The sequence below is a fragment of the Cyclopterus lumpus genome, chromosome 5 (genome assembly GCF_009769545.1).
Source record: "Cyclopterus lumpus isolate fCycLum1 chromosome 5, fCycLum1.pri, whole genome shotgun sequence".
Taxonomy (NCBI): Eukaryota; Metazoa; Chordata; class Actinopteri; order Perciformes; family Cyclopteridae; genus Cyclopterus; species Cyclopterus lumpus.
This window is the reverse complement of record NC_046970.1, coordinates 5,728,194-5,750,903: the sequence shown is the minus strand read 5'-3', so window position 1 is coordinate 5,750,903 and position 22,710 is coordinate 5,728,194. Positions and strand designations below refer to the sequence as shown.

Here is a 22,710-nt window from a genome sequence, read left to right as displayed (position 1 = left end):
ATTGAATACATATCCCTGTGGTGTTTACTCTGTGCCACCCATGCATGCCGCCATTCCAATATCTCAGCAAACCAAACACTGAAACTAGTGGGGCAATCTCTTGAGTAAACCATAATTACACAGACTAATAAATAACTTGATGAACTGCTTTGGAGAAGCCGTGTGCACAGGGCAGAGAAGCACACTGGACCCGTACCTCCAGGTAGTTCTCTCCAGATGCACAAGATTCGTGAAATTGGTTGTAAACATAAACTGGTTACCTCCATTCACGTCTCCCGAAAGTCAGTGGCTCCAATAACCCTGTTACCACCCTCCCCCATCTGCTGAGGCGTCTGTCGGCTTCCCTTGTGGTCAGCCCATCCGCGCGTTCAGCATTCCCAATCTCCCATTATCCCCAGCAACCCTCCATCCCTCTCTCATGCCTAACCCCCCCCGCCCCCAACTCATGACACCGCTGCCTCTCGTCCTGTCGCCGCCACTGCTGCTCCCTCTGTATCGCTCTTTCTCTCTCATTTTTCCTGCCAGTTGATCGGAGCAGTGGCAAGAAGACGAAGAGGGAGAAGAGGGAGAAGAGGGAGAAGAGGAAGAAGAAGGAGAAGAAGAGACTTGTGCCTGATATTAAAGCTCAGCATTCTGTGTCTACGAGTCTTGAAAAGGGAGCTCTGGTCTACCCGGCATCTAGGCAAGTAGCAGTATTGTCTGCTGTGGCTGTTGTGATGCTGATGGTTTGGTGTTTTGCCTCTCAAGCGAGCGAGGGTCTGCAGAGGGGTCGTGTTCACGTGCGCGTGATGAATCGCGGGGCTGGCAGCACCAACGATTTGACGACCCCCGTATATAGGCTAAGAGGACGGCTGGAAGGGAGGTGGGGGCCGAAGCCACGGGGATGCAGATGGGGGTGGGGTAGAGTGAAGTTTTGGGTGTGGGAGGGAGGGTGGGGGGCAAGAAGGGGGGGATGGGTGGAGAGGAGAGAGAGAGAGAGAGGGGGAATAAAGAGATGCAAAAAAAAAAACCACTCTCACACACTCAAATCAATGCTGGCTCCGGTTAGCCAGCCAAGCTAACGTAAACATGTGCACACATGTATGATTTGCGGTCGCACGGGGACTTTGGCGTGCCGTCTGATTTGGGCATGTTTCTGCCCTCCGGCTTATCAAAGCAGTATTTTCTGGTGCTGGTTTGCTTGCAGCCACTGATGCGATCGCATTGTGTCACCTGAACAAAAGAGCCGCTGTCACTCCTTGTGCCATTCCTAAACAGCAGAAGGTGGTGAATCAAGATGGGGGAGTGGAAGCTGAAAGGAGATGTAGAAGGGAACTTCAGACTCTTTTGGCTTGTTGACTTTTATCAGGCAGGAAGGGGCTGTATGTCAGTCTAATAATGTGTGTGTGTGTGTGTGTGTGTGTGTGTGTGTGTGTGTGTGTGTGTGTGTGTGTGTGTGTGTGTGTGTGTCCGCTGTTTGACACGCATGACACAAGGTGAGGATGTTGCCTTTGTCAAGGCTAGGTACGCACATTTGCACGTGTTTCCCGTGACACATGCTTCCTGTTATACCAGTTCTCATTATCACATAAATACTGGTTTGCACGACATCTGGCTTCTCCCTGATATGATAGCCACAGTTGAATCCAACGTTTGTATTAAACAGTTCACCTAGACTTGGGAGCAGTTGATGCATCCATGGACTGACTCTGTGTTGACCTGACTGGTCACTTTACAAGTAACTCTTGTTAGGTACATACTGGCATCATGGGCTTGTTTCCCCTCTTAAATACGGAGGCACATATTATTACCTGGTTGTTATTAGCTGGTTGTAACAAATTACATGTCTAAACTTTGTTTAGATTGAAGGAATAGTTTGACATTTTGAGAAATATCCTCCATATCCGTCTGTTAGATATGACCGGAGAGCCAGGAGCTGAGTGAATAAGTGCATTTCACAAAATGTTGAGGTTTCCCTGACTCATGCATGTCTTTGATTACATGTGGACGAGGGGATCCCAGCATGCCGCAGGTTGTGACGGAGACAATAGAAGCTGAATTGATGCTGGTGGGGAAGTTTCTCTTTGTGTGTGTGCAGAGTCAAAGGAATGCTGTCAAACAGGGAGTGAATGATGGGTGGAGCTCTTACACATGCACACACTCAATCACTGACACTGTTGCACACGGAGGTAGTTTGAGAAACGCGTGCCTTTTTGCCTCAGTTCAGGCAGTATCGATGATAAAATTTAAAAAAGGAATGTGCTCCATTCATATCATTCAGAGTGGACACAATATTAGAAATGCCTCTCAGTATAAAGCAGTACAGTTGAACGCCACAAAGTAGAGCCTCCAACCTCCTGGAATTGAATCAAAACCGACAATTTCAAGTCGGACTGAACATACATTCATTTATGTATTCACACAATTGTTTATTGCTGTTATGTTCTGTTGGACTGCATGGTCGGTAGGTGGTCGGTACTGCGATCACCGCAAAGATGGACGAGAGCGGTTTCCCCGGTCCAAACTATATTATAAGCCATAAACTATCATGTTCTTAGTATACAAGCGTGTCCCACTGTTTTGCACTGGTGGTAGATAAAAGAAGAGGTGCTTTGTGGTACGTCCATTAAACTGCAATTAGCAATTAGCTTGATTTGTATCCAGCTGCGAGTTATTCCTCTCCGTCATACACATGTTGCATTGTGGACCGAAAGTTTCCATCAACGCCACACTCATAAATCAAGTAAACTTGTTATGCATAGCATCTTTGCGTCTTCTTAGTTTTCATGTGAACTCCGTCTCAGAATTGGTACAAAGTATGGATTCGGAACCCACATAAAGGGTATCTGACAGAGAATGGCTGATCACATGACCTTTGGCCTTCCTGCGTTTTGCATTTTCTCACCCAACCCCCTCCTCTGACCATAGAGCATAACAAAGGAATCCTACCCATGCTCTCTTTCTTTAACTTGTGCATGCAAATGTGTACCCGTTGGTCAGTGTTGATCTTCCCTTGTTTTGTGGTGGGGGGGGGGGGGGTTATGTTGAATCCTGTATGAATACTAAGAGCTCCTTCTTTATAGAATAGACTGATTCCCACTGCCATCGTACTGGCTTTGTGTTACTATCCCGTGTTTACCCTCCCAGGGTGGTAACACCTGTAACAATTGCTGACGTGCAATGTATTGTAACTATAAATGTATACGTGCCCTCCCGCTCGGCCCTCATCACAGGTTCAACTCTGTCCACTCCTCACTCGCCCAGAGGATTCTTCCTCTGACTCCCGTCCTCTCCACATGTTGGTCAACGATGAGTTGTCTGGAACTTGTTCAACACCCAAAACGTGCATGAGTCTGTGTGTATAAGGATATCAGTGTCTGGAGAAGGGCAGAGAAAAAAACCAAACTGAGGGTATCTGTGAGAACAAGAAAGAATGGGGTGAACAGCCAAGAGAAGGGGAGGGAGGGAGTGAGAGAGAGAGAGAGAGAGAGAGAGAGAGAGAGAGAGAGAGAGAGAGAGAGAGAGAGAGAGAGAGAGAGAGAGAGAGAGGTGGGCGGGTGCATGTGGGTGCGTGCGAGACGGGAGACATCGGGGCTCAGTCAGTGAGAGAGCGAGACAGAAGCCTAACGTTGGTGTGTATGTGCGCGTGTGTGTGTGGGTATGAGACGGAGCGCATTATAAGCCTATGTGTGGATGCTGCTTAGCTTAGCGCCCATTAGCTTAGCATCACAAAGCCAAAGCTGGACAGAGGACAGACGCACGGGAGGAGGAAGGGGAGGGTGGAAAGGAGAAGGCAATGCAAAGCTGCACCGGCATTCCTTCCTCTCATCCACACCTGATTGGATCTTTTTTCCCCCGTTTTCTTTTTGTTGTTGCTCCCTCTGTCTCCTGTCGACGTGGTGTTGTTCCGTGGACTGTAAGGTGAAGGAGAAGAAAGACCCCCTCACTGAGGTATTTTGTCCTGTGTTTCATTTGGAGTGGGGACGCCGAGGGTTGCTGTGATTTAACGGTTGGGGGTTGGGATGGATGGATGGAAGGGAGATGGAGAGGCAGGCGGTGAGGATGGCTGTGCATCAGGCGGAAGGCATCCGGGGCAGAGCGAGGGAGACGGAGGCACGTCGCTGGCAGTAATGGAGGCTGATGTGTTGTGGTCAAACGGAAGCTGTGTGCGTCTGTCTGTCTCAGGTATGCGCGCGTCTGTGCGTGCGTGTGTGTGCGTGCAAACTGTCACTTCCAGTGTGCGTATGTACAGTCTCTGTGTGTGTGTGTGTGTGTGTGTGTGTGTGTGTGTGTGTGTGTGTGTGTGTGTGTGTGGTGGAAGCGCTCCAGCTCTGCGATGTCTGCATCTGTTGACATGCTTGATCATAACGGAAGCCATTAGCTCCAGCAGCAAACTGCTGCCCTGTCTGTTTGTCTGTCTGCAGCTTCCAGGACGCTAAGATTAGCTTCTGCTTCTCCTTCATCCTCCCTCCTTTCTTTCTCTCCCTCTCAATCCATCTTGTGTCTGGATGACCCCCCCCCCCCCCCCCCCCCCCCCCCCCTTCATCTCCATCCCTAAATGTATCGTTTTAGAGCTCTTCCTTTTCCATGTTGCTGTAGTAGCAGCTTGCCCATGGTGCTTTTTCTGGGTGGACTAAAAAGACAAAGGCTGGCTGTGTGTGTGTGCGCGGGGGGCATTTTCAGGCAGTTTCTGGCTGATTTAGCTTCACATTGCACTACTGCCCTTCAGGGTTTTTTGTTTCTCATTCTAATCTCCCTCTTTTTATTCCCTTCCCCCGGTCCTCAGACCCTTGAATGGGAATTCTTTAGAGCTGAAAGCATTGCTTATGAAGGGGGAAAAAGATTGAAGCATGTCACAGGTCCAAGGAAAGGCCTGTTTTGATCTCATTGTGATGTGTATGTGTGTCTGTGTGTGAATCGTCTCTTCATTGCGAGCCAGCCGGAGCAGTGAAACTCCCCCCAACACAAAACACTCCATCCCTAATGAAAGGCATCCGTTCCAATCATTGAAAAACCATCTCTAAAACGGTCCCCTTTAATGTTTAATTCCCTGCCACCAACACATGGGGAGATTTGGAGGGAGGGAGGTTGAGGAATCAGGTGGAATGATTGTGGTGTCGTTACGGGCTCGACGACAGACTGTAATCGGTCCTCCTCCCCACTAAACTGAATCACCAAGAGAAAAAAAAAAGAAGAAAATGACATTGCCAGCATGGAGCTAGAAATTTGCCGGCTGGAAAATGCTGGTATCTGTGGCCTGTGCTTTTGGTTGGATTAACCCTTCACTGGGACAGATGGCTGCATACCCCTGCCGTGCTGACAAACCCCAGTGTGTGTGTGTGTGTGTGTGTGTGTGTGTGTGTGTGTGTGTGTGTGTGTGTGTGTGTGTGTGTGTGTGTGTGTGTGTGTGTGTGTGTGTGTGTGTGTGTGTGTGTGTGTGTGTGTGTGTGTGTGTGTGTGTGTGTGTGTGTGTGTGTGTGTGTGTGTGTGTGTGTGTGTGTGTGTGTGTGTGTGTGTGAGTGAGTGAGCACTGGCAGGTGTGTGGCGAAGATGGTGGATCTGTTTTGGTTTTAGAATACGACGGTAGTTTGCTAGCCCTAACCCAACAGTTGGTTTTTCAAGACGGGGCCATAACCTCATGTTGTGTCTCTTTTATCATCCACCAGCTAAATTACAAATATCCTTCATGTGGTTACTTATTTCAGTAAACCCAACATAAGCAGCCAAATGCAGTCCGTCTGTAAAACCCTGTTGACTGTATGACGTGCACATGCTTCATGTGTGACGACCTCCTGACTGTCACAAGCCACAAACCCAGAGTAAAAGTGTTGATGCGTGATTCACTGAGAAACTGTGCTTCCATCGTGCTCTTTCCGTGCCGGATAATAATTCGACGGCTTGAATGCAACAAGCTCGACTTGGAAGTTGAATGCCTGAACTCTTTGAACGACATACAGCTGGCTAATTCAATCCTCGACAAGGCCGGCCTTGTAATGGAACGCCGTCATCGCATTTCCATTCAAAGAGGCATGTTTCAGTGCAATTTTCGTTTTTTTCAATTAATACAGGCGGGACTTAGGGAAAGCATTTGCTTGCTATATGTTGAGGCACCCATCTTTATTAGAGAGGCAGCCGGAGCTGTTAGCAGGCACATCCCATTGGCCCACTGCTTCACCCCTGCGCTCCACTTTCTAACGTGAGACGTGCCCAGACTACATACGGTGGACAAGTGAGGGATGCACACATTGTGCAGAGTGATGCGAAAGATAAAAAGAAGAATAAGCCAGACTGTAACCCACTCCCTCACTCCTTTCACTGATCATTGATATTAAGCGGCTAAAACAAAGAGCCTGCACAGGACTAATGGAGTTTGAAAGAAGTGACCTCACATGCCCTCTGTGAACCGGCGGCTCGCTGCGGCTGTACATTAGACGTCTCCAGCGTAGCACACACACATGCTGTCAGCAGTTGGGTTGCATTGTGGGTAATGTATGCTTCAATCTTTGACGAGGAAGAGGAATGCATGGAATAGATAAGAGGATGTTTCTGCGTCTGCTGCATCAATTTTGAGCATAAATCCACAGATCATGTGTATTAATATGGCATTTAGTGGAGGTTAGGACACAGCGGATTCATTACCATTCCCTGTAGTCTAGTATGATCAGCATGCATTAGCCACAACCCAACATATTTAGTCGCATCTGGATTTTGGTACAGCTGGTCATTTGTGACAGCCAATAGCAATAAAGCAGCAATTATTCGTTGTACCTCTGGTTTACATGACATCACCCACTTCAGTGGCGCTTGGGCTTTTGGCAGCACCCAGTCGGCGGCTTGAGGAGAAACACACAGTTGTCTTCCAGTCAAACCGGAGCAGGAACAGCTTTGCCCGGTCACACAGGCAGGCGTCACATCTGCCAAACACACTGGAGCCCAGGCAAAGACAAACCAGCAGATCGGAGGCTGTGGCGTTAACTTGTTTAATATTTAGAATTAAAAGATTTAAACGAGAGAGTTGTTTTATGGTGTTGCACATTTGAGTGCCTGAGACAAATGTGAGGGCAAGTGAAAGGCATTACAGGCGGTGAGCACCACAAGACTCCACTGGGGTCGTGCTCATGAACATGTGAATCGAGCTTCCTCTCTAACCTAGCACACACATTTGACTTCATGTCAAGGATTCGTGCGTCTTGTGGAAAAACAAAACGAAACGACAAATCCCCAAAACACCGTCGGGAGTCTTGAGTGCCGCCACTGTTTCCACGCCAGCCGCAATTTACTTAAAATGCACTCTTTCAAATCACCCCCGTCCTGAATGACCGAAGTGGATCAGCACACGAGCCGAATAAGAACAGCTGGGCCTATTAATAGAACAATTATGATAATGAATCATTACCAAACACATTTGTGATGACCTACTTTTCACCCAACGCAATGATCAGTTCACCATGGTGAATACGTTCAAACAAATCCTTCCGTTCCCCCCCCCCCCCATTGTTTTGTTTATGTGTTGTTTTCAATTCCGTATTTTTGAATTGCCCAAGAAATAAACGCACGCTGCTCCGAATTAAAGGTGTTTTCCACCTTCCCGACGAGCGCGTCGTCACTCTGAACCCTCTGACTTTTGAAGACAATTTGTATCTAGGTCATACTGAAGTGTGTGTATCTGTTGGTGGAGTGGGGGCATACTCTAAAGGCCTGCCTCGCATGGAAAAGATGGATTTTGATTGAAAATGCTGTCTGTATTATGTTGTGTTTTGATAATATCACGTTTTCAGTCAAATTATTGGACGTCTTTTGAGTCTCAGTGTGTTTTGAAATGATCAGACTTGCACACAAACACCATAATTATCTTTGTTGTCTTAGCTTATCCGCCCTTGTGTTTTTGTTGTTTATTTAACGGCTCCTGAATGTCAGTGTTTTTGGGAAGCTGTGTTTTCTTAAGAGCCTGACAAACTCGTTTGGCCACCTCCCCCTTCTGATGTTCAGTCATTCCTTTTCTAACGTATGATGCTGTTATGTCATCATCATCATCATCACACCAACATGACACCAACATTCCCTTGAATAGGGAAGGTAGCACCGTAGTAGTACTTTGGTAGCACTTAAATGGCTCTTACGGATAGCACTATGTAGTTTAACTTTATTGAAGAAATTGTACTTGCTTGATTCTTGTTCTGAGTTTGGACTCATAGTTTAATGCACTTATTGTAAGTCGCTTTGGTGACGTGTAATGTAATGTAACATGTGGGAGGCAGTCAGCGTGTGAACGTTGGTGACATCCAAGTTAGCTATAAACTCCCTTGTTTGGTTGTTAATGACAATTACCTTATTATTTATGTAATCTGATATATGGATACAAACTCTCTTTTCAACTCCTCCCCATCTGTCTCATCTGCCTTGTGGATATTGACAACATTTGGTTTTGGGTGATCTTCAAAGTCTTCGGCGCCCCGGGGTCAGAACAAGGTCCTCCTCCTCGTTGGTCGAGCAAAACGGAAAGCGAGTTTTTACTACATGGTGCTGCTACTGTGTATAATGTCACCTTAAAGCAGTAATTCACCAAGGAAGACGTACAATTTCAGCTGTTTTTTTTTTTCTCTCCAAGACAAGCGGAATATGAATATGGATGTCTTAGAAGCAACATAACGCCATCTTCGGTCTCTTTTGTCTCAATCTTTCTGGATGTTTTGGAGTCCGCAAGAAGCGAAGGAAGCCCGGGTACGAATATGAAAGAAGGCTTTCAGTCTGGTTCCCTCGCATCCTTCACCCTCAAGAAAGCGCTGCCTTTTAAGCGGGAGGAAGACAGACTTGGAAACGATGACAAACTACACCACCAAACTGGATCCAAAGAAGATGTCAAGCACGAGAAGTCCCCGCCTCCCAGCTATAAACCCAAAGTCGTCCAAGGAGTCAAGCCCAACATTGTCCTTGTGGAGGAAATTAAATGTAGGTCACAGCTAGAATGCGAGGCCAGGCCTCGGGGACATGCGGGCCCCGGGTGCTCTACTGCTTGGGGGGGAACGCAAGCGCAGGAAATAAAACAGATTTTTCACACGTGGTTATTTTTAGAAGCTCGGCGGTGGCTGTGTGCATGCATGTGCATACGATGGCGTAAAAAACAAACAAACATGACTGATTTTATTACCATGTGTTTTCCTCTGTATAGCAATATAGCACAGTCGGTCATAGTTTACCTCTCGGTCTTTTATTGTATTGTGGAATATGTTTCAGTGATGCCTAATTGAATAATATAGTAATGTCTTTCACTAACGCCACTGTACTGTCGACTTTAATATGATTGTCGTCCTCTGCCCTCACAAAAGTCAGCAACCTTAGTCTGAGCCTCTCATGCCACCAGAAGGGCAGATGCTCCCTGAAAATAATCTGACATCAATTAAATATAGATGAGATGCTTTGGTTTGTCTGCCACTGAGTGCTATTGGTGCTTGAAGAGGGAAAGGGGTGAAGATCTTCCTTGTATTAAGTGCATGAAAGCAATCCATTTTCTTTTCCAGTATTTAAATCATGAAGCCTATTTCAGGATATGCAGGTGGGTGGTTTGTTCAATGCAAGACATGCAAACACTTTTATCGTCAATTTATTCCCATAAAAGTAGCGTGAGAGGCCCACTATTGTTCAGCACTAGTTAGACAGGTGACCCATGGATCTGATGTAGAGCGTAAGAAGGAAATGAAAGTCTGTGGCGTCATGTTAACTCGATGGAGGCTTTATAGGAGAGCTACTTGGAGACAGAGGTTTTTAGTTATAGCTATATATTTGTTATCATTGGTCATCTTGACAACGGACTGGAATAACAAGCTGTTTGCGTTCAATACGGCAACACGAGCAACAATACAAACTGTGACACGATTGCCCTCATTGTTGTCTTTCACCCAAGTTCTAAACACCTCCGTTGAGTCTATTCAGTTGAGATGACAGAAAGGAGACCATTTGATATTGATCCCCTGCACGCCGTGTGACAGTGGAGGCCAACGGGGAAGGACAAGGTCACAGCAAGGGTTGTGACCATTTGTTGTCCTGTATTGATCGTGGTTTGAAAGACATCATGGTGTAACCAGATGCTCCCTGTAGTTGAGAAGCCCAGTGCCGAGATGCAGTGTGGAGGGGAACGGCATTTTTGACTCGCAGTGCAAAGGTCACGGTGACCCCACACCGGGTGTTTTGGGGTTTTGTCACGGCGAAATGATTTCATGATGTTTTTTACCTTGACATTTGATTTGGGCAGGTTAGTAAATTGTGTTCTATCTTTCAACAGAAAAGCTACATATGTAATTACGATATGCTTATTATCAAATGAATGTTTAAATGTGCCATTTATTACCACTAAGTAAAAAAAAGAAAAAAAGAAGCCAATTCGCAGTATCAAAAGCGCACAATTTATTTTGGGCATATTGCAACTATCTCTTGGACAATATTGCTTTAAGAAAAACAATATACAAATTGATCGTCCAAAAAACTGCTAAAGATCGAGAAGTAGTAACTGCACTCGTACAGTCTCGTTTATTTTGTTGCCTTTGCAAAAGCCCCGATGATTGAGGGTTGATTAAAGCATCATTTACAAAACTCACTCAATTGATAGACATTATTTTGGCATTTAGCCTTTTAAAAATAATATTTTTTACTGTGGTCTAAACGGGTTTCTCTCCTGCACTATACTGTATTCACAGGGCTGTGAATGCTGTGAAGCATTAGGCAAGCAAGATAAAAATAGACTGAAGATGAAAATATTGAGCTGTATACATCCAGAAGAAACGGCAACATTAGCATCCTAATGTAACTTTAGCTTGAGCACGACTGTGGGACCCCATGAATATGCATTGATATGGGCCATAGAAGGCAAGATGATGGACTTCTCACAGTCACTGGTTGGGAGAGTCAAGGTCAGTAAATGAGGGACAGATCTAACTAAACCGCATTGACAGCAAATTGCTGATTGTTAAGTTTTTCATCCCCAGATGATGCCGGCTGGAATATAAGACATATACAACACGTTGCATAAGTGCGGAACCATAGAAAACGTATGCAACCTGTCTGCCTCTGCTATTTATCCTTCTAGATGCCAGAGAAATTGGATACATTGTGGGAAGCATGTCAGGGGTCCTTGATAATACAGGAAGCTTTGAGGAAGCAGAGAAGCCTGTATTATGTTTTCTGTTGTTCTCGTTATGTGCTGGCGTGACTTGAGGTCTGAGGCACCACAGGCCCCAGACCACATCTTGAGGTAGTGACTCATTTTTAATGGTCCCTCTGTAGGTTGTAGACACGATTAGGGTTGGGAGTCTTGCCTGTCTCAGTTGCTGCAAGAAGTAGAAGTAAGAGCCATTAGATTTGTTTAGCCAGGGGGGGATGAGATGCATGGATCCAGGTAAGATGGTATGGTCCACTCTGAGAAACGTGGTATTCCTACAACAGAAGTGCTGATATCCAGTGGGGTTTGGTCAGGAGGGGCCTTGTTGAAGTCAGCTGTCATCTGATTTGTTTCAATCACCTGAAGAAGCAATAATCTTTGCACCCGCTCACTCGCTGCCCCTACCACCACTGCAGATGAGGCCAGTTACAGCAGGAATAGCTGTTGGAGCTATTGATTGGGAGCCCGACTTGACTGGAGTCTTGAGACTTAAGCAAGCGGTCCCGTCCAGCTCTGTTAGTTCTGGTACTTTTTTTTGGTACCCCCCCTGAGTGGAGGTTCCAGGTGAGCTGAGCTGATGCTAGAAGAACATTGCAGACCACTGATTGGTCAGAGAGAATTGTCACCAGTGCAACATGGGACATCCTGTACAAACATTTAATTTGTAAATAGCCAGGCAATTCGACTGCATTTTATATTTTGTTTGCGGCAATCTGGGTCGAGCGAATACAAATATAAAATGCAGTCGAATCATATGCAATCATATATATTTATAATATGTTTATAATAATGCTTGAATATCTCAATTCCAGACTAAACATTGAGGAACCGTAAGAGAAAAAAAGAAAAGGCCGAAGAAAAAAAATATCTCTTTCATGATGAAATGACATAAACAACGCCCGGATGGGAGAGAGGGATAAACAGTGTGTGTGTGTGTGTGTGTGTGTGTGTGTGTGTGTGTGTGTGTGTGTGTGTGTGTGTGTGTGTGTGTGTGTGTGTGTGTGTGTGTGTGTGTGTGTGTGTGTGTGTGTGTGTGTGTGTGTGTGTGTGTGTGTGTGTGTGTGTGTGTGTGTGTGTGTGTGTGTGTGTGTGTGTGTGTGTGTGTGTGTGTGTGTGTGTGTGTGTGTGTGTGTGTGTGTGTGTGTGTGTGTGTGTGTGTGTGTGTGCGCGTGCGTGCGTGCGTATGTATAGATGGGTGCATCAAGCTCCATTAAGTGATTACCCTCTGCTCCTGTTTAGCCCCAGACCATGCCATTTGGTGTCCATTCACCTCCTCCCCATTGTCTCTGTGTGTGTGTGTGTGCGCACATGTGTATGTGCTGGCTGGCAGGGGGGTGGAACAGCTGCTGATTATAGCAGTAGGTGTTTCCCTCCCAACCCCTTTTGTACCACTACAAGCCATTCACACACACACCCACAGCACGGCACCCTTCTGTGACTGCTATCTGAGTCAACCCTCCCTGGATCGCCTGAGGGGAAACGTGGCTCAGCATCGTGTCCTCATCTGTGTGAAGGGACAGGCAAGAGGATAGACCTAGAGAGAGGGGGACAGAACCAAGTATAATGTGTGGTTATGTAGAGCTCCACATGTTTAAACATGAATTACACAAACCTTACTCCACCCAAAACAACACAGCCTTCATCTATGGAAATGTAGCAGGCCTGCACCGAGCTTCACATTCATGTTGTCGACCCTCATCCAGCATGAATACAGATGTGACATAAAGCACGAGTGTTCACATTTTTATTTTATTGTGTGTGTGTGTTTTGAACCCAACAGCATGTTGCAAGTGCTCAAAATGTTAGACTGCTTGTTGAGGTTTCTGCTCCAATGTTGGTTTCATGAAGGGGTGTACCGGAAACACTGTGTACCGGACAAAGACGGTGTGGTCTTCAGAATGTATGTTATACAGGCATAGCAAGTCATTAATGTGTACGCTTTGGTTTCTTTTTGGTAATCTGTGGCACATAAAATGAAGCTGCTTGAAGGCGTATGCTCTCCCTTCCAGTGGCTGAGGACGTAGAGGGCTGACACTTGAAAGAAGAATGCTTTAAAGCAAAGTGTAAGTTAGCGGTGAGGATACACAACTGTGGAAACGTGACAGAACGAAGAGGTTTGAGGAAGCATAGTCGAGGTCAACTATTTGGTCGCTGCTTAATCGGCATTACCTGTTGATGCACAGCAACCAGTGTAGACCGTTTAATAAAGAGGGCGGCTTTATTTAGACTGAGGTCAGTGTCATTCAAATCTCTATGTATGCATCATTTATGCTTTCTCATACGGAGTCATAACTCTGTGGTACTTCATATTTCAGTCATGGGATTAAAAAGGGCCGTATAGAGGACTGCGTCATCACTGGAGGACAAACTTGCCCTCGCAGCTTCCCCACATCTCTCTCTCTCCCCCCAACCTTCCTGGGTTGTCCCTAGCAACAGCAGAGACCCAGTGGCATGACATTCCTTTTTCTTGTATTTGTATGCATTATACAGTTACATTAGACTATTTGGGGGGAAGTGTGTTTGTGTGTGTGTGTGTGTCTATGCAGCAGCAGTAGTGTATCTGAGCTGCCTGCGCTACAGTACGACTGCCAACATCTCAACACTTGTTTCCTTGATCATTTTCTTGAATTGCTAATGATGAGATATATATATATATATATATATATATTTTTTTTTAACACAACGCCCACCCAGCCATCTCAGCTGGTGAAGATGTTATAGCCGTTAAGCCATGAGCCAGCCAGCACTAGACAAACACCCTCACAGCAAATCTTCAAGGCTCCTTTGTGTGTGCCAGGAGCTGGATTATGCTAACTCTTAGCTTTGGTATAGTCTCACTCCTTCTCTGGCTCCCTCTGCATTGTAGTCGTCTTCGGGCTCTTCCAGTCCAAACACTAGGCGGGAGGCTCTTTGCACGACTCTCAGTCCCAACCTCCTTCTCACTTTATTTTACAGCCAGCTTGGTGTCAATGGAGCGGGGGGGGTGTAGGGCGTGTTATTGAATGAATTAGGCCTATAGATGGGGTCTCACCCCTGGGTTCTGAGCCAAGGATCTGCTTTTTTATCCCTTTTTGAAACACTGGTCACAATTCCGCTTCCTACTTGGTTTTCTAAGAGCAGCGGTGTCTAAATGGAGTCCAATCAATGGCCGCTTTTGTGTGGGAAGTGAACTGAGGACTCTCCAAGGTTGACGATCTGTAAAAGACTCGGCGCCGGGGACAGATCGGGAAGTGCCCGTACAGCAACTTATAACGGGGCTAACGTGGAAGAATTGAGGGATCGCGATAGCTGTGATCAAAACGGATGATGCCGAGAATACATGACTTTTTTTGTTTTGTTTTGTAGTGTATGCTTGTGTGAGTGTAATCTACATCTGTACGGATCTCTGATTGATCACCCGTGTCACTGAACGTGGCTGCAGTGGGGAGCCTCTCCCCTTTTCCCCACACATCTATTTTTACCAGCTTATTGCTTCCCGGCCGACTGCAGACGGAGTGATGGGGAGACAAGAAGGGAAAGCAAGGGAAGGTAGCAAAGAAGGGAAAGCCCTCTGTTGTCGCAAACAGAAGACGAGAAGGATTATTTACCATCTATCTGTATGCTCACATTTATTCCATTTTTTTTCACCACAGAGAGAATCATTTTTATTTTCGTAGCGGGACACGATCAATGCAGTCGAGAGTGAGACACCGAGCAAGAAATGTGTCCTCGTGGGGCAAAGATGGCCCGACGTGAGACGAGCAAAGAAATCTTAAAGTTTAAAACAACAGAAAGACTTTCATCATCAGCTTGATTGGCGTTGTTGTCATCTCAGCTGTAAAGCTGTTTACCATCGACGCCGCACTGGCCAACTGTCAACTGGCATTAAAAGACGAGTGCTAGAATCTCACAGGCTACATGCCAAACCACACACACACAAACACACACACACACACACACACACACACACACACTCCCTTTTCCCCCACATATGGCAGGATCCCACTAAGGTGCTAGTACGATACCTCACACTCTACCCCAGTGTGAAGGAAGATCACAGCAAACAATGGAGATTGCTGTCACGCTATATATGACACTGCATAGTACCCTTCCCCCTAATTTACCTAACATCCAGGAAATGTAGAGATTGTAGTAAGAATATATGGCTGTTAAACCACTAACGTCTTAAAAGAAAACTACATTTTTGTTGGTACAAGAAGTGAATACCCAGATGAACGTGAATTATCACATGCCAGCTGCCACTAAGAAATCTTGACCAGTATTCCTTGTTGTTCTTTCTAGTCTGCTAACTCTCTCTCTCTCTCTCTCTCTGATTCATTGTGCAGGTACAACCCGCACCCCTCGTGACGGAGAAGTTCCTGGCGTGGACTACAACTTCCTCTCAGTGGAGGACTTCCTGGAGTTGGAGAAGAGTGGGACCCTGTTGGAGATCGGAACGTATGACGGTAAATCCCCAAATCCCACACTTGGTCGGCTGTATTGTGACGCTGCGCAAGTGTTTTTTCGAGGCTTTAAACGAGGCTCGCTTCCATTCAAACCTTTTTACTGGAGGAGTTCTCAGACACGACTTTCACTCTTCTCCTCTCTGCGCGTCAATACGCGAACAAGCTTAAATAGTGGATTGGCATTGAGCGTGACTTTGGACAGATGTGCCTGCTTGCGTGGCAGATAATAACCAAGTCCCTCTGTACCTCCAACCCGTCAGCAAACGGGCGTGTCGTGTCCCTGTCCAGGCCAATCAGCCGTGCAACTGCTGGCACAGCGGGAGGGAACCCGTGTCTCCTCTAGCCGCCGCTCGAAACATGTCCGCCCCCGCAACAGTCAAGTTGTGGTGTCACTCCCCTCGAGTCGAAGAGACCGTTCTTCACTCTAGATTCTGCTTTTACATCAAAAGTAAACCCATCGCAGAAAGACGGATAAAGTACGTCTGAACAGCGGCTCCTCAGAACGTCCTCGTGCAGCAGGAAGACGTGAGAGATGTTGTGATGCGCTCGCTCGTTTTTGGTATTCGCCGCTACCGCGATCACTCCGTCCGACGCGAATGGAGCTCAAGACGGCCCTCGGCAACACGTTTAACTCCTTTTCCTCTGGGGCTTGTTGGAAGTAGCTCTCGGACACTCTGGAACGCTCCGGCTGAAGTAAAAGTAGACGGCGGGGAAAAAGTTGATGGGGAAAGTTCAAAAGGTTGCTGTCAAAAATCTTGATTGCGCTTTCTTACATGGAAGCAACATCACAAAGGTATATTCATAAAACATGTATGTGTTGGATGTACACGGCCTCGAGGTACCAGTGTTTGGTGGATTTCTGTTTTTGCAGGCCAGACGCACTGACACGGACACACACAGCACAAAAAAAAATGTCGATGGGGAAAAGTCGTCATGTGCAGGTTATCTAGTCTTAATAATAATAATAATAAATGCAATGATCACCCTCTCTGCTCACCATTTGAATGCATACACAGCGTATGCACTGTCTTCATAGTTCCTGTAGCCTCTGGGAACAACCTCTGAACATTAGACATTCAAATCAAGACAAACAATAACAGTCTGCATCAAACGCATGAAAATGCATTTGTTTTGATGCTCCAGTTCCTCGCACAGCGGGATGAAGGAATGCATTTTCCGTGTTCGACTCATTGGAGCGCCGGCCATCCAAAAAGAAGGAAGCTAAAAAAAGTCCATTTAATCAGCAAGTGAGAAAGTTTTGAAAGACCACAACGAGAGTCGCACTGGAAGGACTGTGAACGGCAACATGACAACATCATGACTGTTGCCTTCAGTCAGACGAGGTTTAATTAAGCGTCTGCTGTGTCCACTTGGCTGGTTCACTGTTCCATAACGATGGACTTCTGACAGATGGCCGCTCAACTCCGCTGATGAAATCAGAAGCGTTCAGATATCTGCCTGTCACTTTAAAGGCTTCGGCATTCACGCGATTAAAATAGCTTATTTTTGGCTTTGCGAATGCGTTGTATTCCGTTAGTACTGAATTTATTACACTTTGTGAGACGACTCTGTGTTTGCTAAACGACTGAAAATGGACGGAAATTATCAAACAAACGGTTTGAATCAGCGTTCAGTTTAAGTCAGTGTGCTATAAACTGTGGTGTTCAAAACATCCTCATTATGGGTTTTACTGACTATATATAAGCCTATTTACTGTCTTCAACGGCAACATTGTGGTATGTTTTGGTACAGGAATGCAATACATTACAACATACACACCACGTGTGTTGGCACTTAAAATGTTTGGACAGGTTTAATCATTCAAAAGCTATTTTGAGAACTGCTGATGAACCTTTTCTTCATGGCAGAGATGGCAGTCGGTATTAATTATTATGATCAATTACTCATGTGCTTTTCCTGCTATGTCAAAATGTCTCCTGGGAAAAATGTGAATTCTCCAATTTATCCTTTCGACTGTAACTTCGCCACCTGGACGAGAAGATTCCTTTTTCGATTGCCTTCAAGTTTTGGATCACTTTGGATGACAAGGAAAAATAATCATCTCTGCATGTTTTATCATCTCGTCAGTTTATCTGAAACTGGAACAAAGTCTGGCTGCAAACTGCTTCACTAAATGCCTTCAGATATTTAAATGAACTATTTGGAAGAAAACTACGACTGTGCTTGTGTCTTCAAATGCAATGTATCAACTCTTGTCTCTCAAAATATCAACTTACCGTACTGGATTATAAGGCGCACTGTCAATGAATGGTCTATTTTCGATATTTTTTCATATATAAAGCGCACCCGACTAAGGCGCATTAAGCGAAACAAAACAGTCAGTCAGTCAAACTTTTTTAAACGTGTTCACAATAACTCCCAACCTTGTTCAGTTGTAACACGTAACAAAAACAGTCTGATACCGCTAAATCAAACGTTAGCGTAACTCTGTGTGGTCTTCTTTACTTGGCGCAGGTCATCTTCTTGCTTCCTCCACTTCCGTACCATTGATTCATTAATGTTGAATTCTCTCGCAGCTGCTCTATTCCCAATGTTCTGCTACGTGACTGACAGCCTTGAGTTTGAAGTCCGCGTCGTAAGCGTGTCTCTTGATGGGTGCCATTTTGGGGTCCTTATACACACACACACTGTAATATTATGGCGAAGCACAGTATGTATTACTCTGCGACGCTCCTGACTAACGGTAGCCGTAATGCTGCAAGCGGTGCGGCTTTGTAGTTTATCAAAGTCGCACAAAAACATTTTGACAGAGCGCCGTGTACCACACAAAATCGCTTCGAGGTCAGAATGAATCCATATATAAGGCGCTCCGGATTATAAGGCGCACTGTCGTTTGAGAAAATTAAAGGCTTTTAAGTGCGCCTTATAGTGCGGAAAATACGGTACTTGATAGTGGAAAATGTACGTAATATTGTTTGAGTAAAACATTCATTAGTTAGTGTAAAACAAAGTCTTCTGAACGAGAGTCACATTCTTCCACAGACAAACCCACCCTCTCTATTTGCATACAAAGGCTTTACCCCCCCCCACACACACACACACACACACACACACACACACACACACACACACACACACACACACACACGCACACAACCTTTTGACCCCCTCCTACTAAAATACCCTTTTCTTTTCTCTGTCTTTTTGAAATCCCGCCCCCCCATCCCTGCCGTCTCCTTTCATTGCCTAGGAAACTATTATGGGACGCCCAAGCCACCGGTGCAGCCCCCCAGTGGGAAAGTAATTAACAGTAGCGGTAGCGGCGGTGATGCCCCACTGCCCGACGGGCTCAGCGGTAGCCTGCCGGGCTCGCAGCACTCCACTCCCCGACGCCGCAAGTTCTACAATGACATGCACAATGCTGGAATAGGGCCTGGAGAGCAGCAGGAGGACGACGAGGACCTCCCGGACATGAACAGTAGCTTTACAGGTATGTGAAGGGGGCGGGGCTAACAGATTGCACTAGAGTTCTTTGTGTTTTCTCTCGATGAAGAGTTCAACTCTGCCCGTGAAAACATGTATTTAGCTCTCGAGGGACTCTGATGATGTCATCAGGGTTACTTGCTTGGATTTGTTGATGACACATCTTTAACAGCGAGTTTGTGTGTTTGTTTACTAGTCAGGTAGGGTCTAATAATTACCCAGTTGCATTATGGGAAATGTAGCATCCAGTGTTTTGGGGGTTTGACCCAGGATAAGGACTCATGTCAGGGTATCAGGTCCCCCAATTTTATACAGATAAAATACTACATAGCTGGAATAACCCGCTACGTCAATACTATTGGGTTTCTGTCAATTTGAAGACGTCACATAAGACAGTTGAGACTAAACAACTGACTATATTTAATGGGTGACTTGACAATGAAAGCAACCCACCACACCCTAAACTATTCAAGACCGGACCATGCAACGGTGTAAACCTCCTCCGTGCAGTGGAAGTCTGCTACTGAACCGCCTGCACAGTCCTGTTTTTTTTTCTCTGGCTGTTTAGTTGAGCACATATGTGCATTTCTTATCCACAAAGCAGCTCCACTCTCAGTATGGAGGTGAAATCCAAAAACAAGTCATTGTCGTGTCACTCAAGGCCCATTTGAAACACATTCTGGAGCCAGATGCTCCAACAGCCCGTCTCCACTGGATTTCGGCACAATTTTCATTTATTTGGATACCCAATCGCAGGCCGGCACTGTGGTCCACACACAGGCAACAGCCAACATGAAGTGCCACATTTGGCATCAGCACACAGGCTGGCTAGTGTCACACAGGCACACTGTCAAGTGACGGTCCGCACGCCACTTTCTGTTGGTTTGTTGCCATTTTCTTTTTCGGAACTCACACCATGACTCGCATGCTTCATCAGCTGGCGTGGTCACCTTTACAAACAAACCGAACCTGAAGTCAGTGAGTACACAGGCCGTCTTCAACAGCAGCCTGAGAAGACGCTGCGTTCTGTTTGTTCCGGAGTATAACGCTTGAATGCGACCCTGCTTTCTGCAGCCCGGTTTGAAAGGCGAGGAAACAACAGAATATTTAGTTGTGATGGATGAAGTGGGAGGGAATGCAAGTGGAGACAAGGTAGCAGGAAATTAAATAGAAAAAAAAGAGGGAGTGGCCGGGAAAAAGCAAAGTGGGCAAGTCTGAAAAGGATTGGCCAGAGAAAGAAAGCGAGGCAAAGGGAGGATTGTGTTCTGTGAAGGAGGAGCAGCTCATAAATGAAGAAGTAGGAGAAAGAGCACAAAGGAGGTGGAGAGAGCACTTTGTGGTGAGAGGCAGCAGCATACAAGAGCGTCTTTGATTGGTAAGTTAGTGCTCTCTGGGTTTGACTACATCTGCCTGTATCTATGCGTCAAAAAATGTAAAATAGTGCCATCTGGCTGCAAGCAGCAGAAGGGTGGATGACTGAGCAACCTCCATTTCTGTAAGCAGTCTTAAACTGCATTCGGTCATTTGTATTTCGTGAATTAGAGGGAGGTTTTATTAGAGGACATTCAACATTTTTGGAAGCACTATGCTGACATAAGTGCTGTTTTTTTTAAATGTATTTTACTTTCTCTGATTGCTTTGAGTAATAATATCCCCCCCCCCCATTTCTAATTGTAATGTCTCCTCTTGTGTGTTAGTAGGTCGGTAGGCATTGTGTGGAGGTTGACTCGGCCCTAAAGCTGTTTCTGCCATGTGTTTTGAGAAGGTGGGACCCAAAAGTTGTTTATTTGCCGCCTGTGATTGCGCCAGCTCTGAGGGTGCCAGTCCAAGTGTGAGTGTGAAAATGAGATAACAGGAAATTAGGTGCTAGCACTTCAGAAGCCATGGCTGTAGGTGTGAACTGCCCACTCTCGGCATTCTTTAACTGAAGTAAATGTCTCTGTGGCTGTGAGTGTAATGCGGTGGTTTTAGTTAAAAGGCTAGATAGCTTTCTAAAAACGGCTCCTGCCGGGGATGAATTTTGACTGCACAGGTAAATGCGATTTGTTTCATTGGAAACATTTTAATGATACAGAAGGCATCCGAGTTGTCGTTCCCCTTCGATGTTTTCCTGATTCCGTAGTCGTGTTAACAACCAGGCTGAAACCTGTCCTGTATCTCCTCAGACATAAACCTCTTCTCTGGTTTCCAGGCTGCTCTGGTGGCACCCACATTGTTTCACACGTGTCTCTGCTTCCTGTAACCAAAATATTCTGTCCCGTTTGCCTTGAATTCTGCAGGAGATTCTAGTGAAGTAGACGACATTCCTCACTCGGTGCACCCCTTCGCCCCCCCTACGCGCAAGAGTGACCCGCCCTACGTTGGGAGGACCCCCTCGCCATCGGCCACCACGGAGAGCACTGAGCAGTCACACTCTTACCTGAGCCATCCTCCCCCGGAGGATCCTCTGGGAACTCTGCCCGACAACTGGGAGATGGCCTACACCGAGAACGGAGAGGTCTACTTCATCGAGTAAGTTCACTCACAGTCTGGACGCAACATTTCCAGCTTCCTCTTTTAGAGCGTAGAAACAATTTTCTCAGACTTCCATGCAGTCAACGTACTCACTTTGCATATCTGTGTTTCTGCTTCATGTGATGCGTGTTGTTGTGGACATTTATTAAAACTTTTTTTTTTTAGAAAGTGTGGAACTAAAAGACACGCAAGTTCTACATCACATACAACATACTGCAGAATAAACGAGTTTTAAACACGTTATTCACATGCAGCCACTCTCATGCATATGGGCAGACTTGAATAAGAAACTGGGCAATTGAGTCGGCAAGAAAAATGTATTTCGGGTACATTTTGTTCCGTTTTGCTATTTTTGTTGTTGTTTTTCATTCGGCCTCGATCCTAAAACCTCCCACGAAGAGCCCTGTGACCATGTGAGAACATTCATAAAAGCAAAGTCCAGGTTCACTGATTTATTCAAGACTCTAATTCTCTGCAGTCTGTGTTTAAAGTGAATGGTGGAAGAGCTTTTCCTCTAAAGTCACACTGGAGTTTTGTGTTTTCTTTGGGCCGGTATTTGGGCTAAATTGTTCTGAAGGCTCTAATTGTCAGTCCTGTTGACCTAATATTAACATAATTAACAAGTGAGTTTGTGTCAAACCAACTAACCCGTTAAATGCTGTCAGCATCTTGGAGACCCTTCTTGCTACATACAAGGGTATGAGGACGTTTCCCATTATGTCATTTTATTTGTGTGTATTTTCTCTGCAGCCACAACACAAAGACCACCTCCTGGATAGACCCTCGGTGCCTGGAAAAGCCTCAGAAACCCCTGGAGGAATGTGAAGATGATGGTACGTTCACTGAGCATGACGACCGACGGGATTCTCTGTGTTCATGTCAAATCCACTCCTTTCAAATTCCAACCCATTGTATGACACAGACTATTGAACAGGGCTTCAGGCGTGGACTTGGGAATTCTTGTAAAAATAGAGGTTTCTCTCATTATTGTTAAATAACTGTCAGAAACAACCACCTGTTCAGTAAGTAAATTACTAGTTTTAGATCCTTCTCATGTGTGTTCAATTAACTAACCCTATATTTAGATTGTTAATGCCCGGGTTAGAGAACCCCTTCCTGTTCCCTGTTCAGGAACATCACAGAGAGCGGTGGTTCCCTCCGCAGCCTTCGGGTGTC

General features: G+C 45.8%; 1 protein-coding gene across 1 annotated transcript in view; it reads left to right on the top strand.

Moving 5' to 3' along the window:
- Positions 1–22,710, top strand: part of LOC117730638 (membrane-associated guanylate kinase, WW and PDZ domain-containing protein 1-like) — a 107,634-nt gene that overhangs the window by 51,502 nt on the left and 33,422 nt on the right. The window contains 4 exon segments of the mRNA XM_034532479.1: positions 15,457–15,576; positions 18,788–19,027; positions 21,300–21,531; positions 22,285–22,367. Of these exon segments, the coding sequence (XP_034388370.1) occupies positions 15,457–15,576; positions 18,788–19,027; positions 21,300–21,531; positions 22,285–22,367 (675 nt within the window).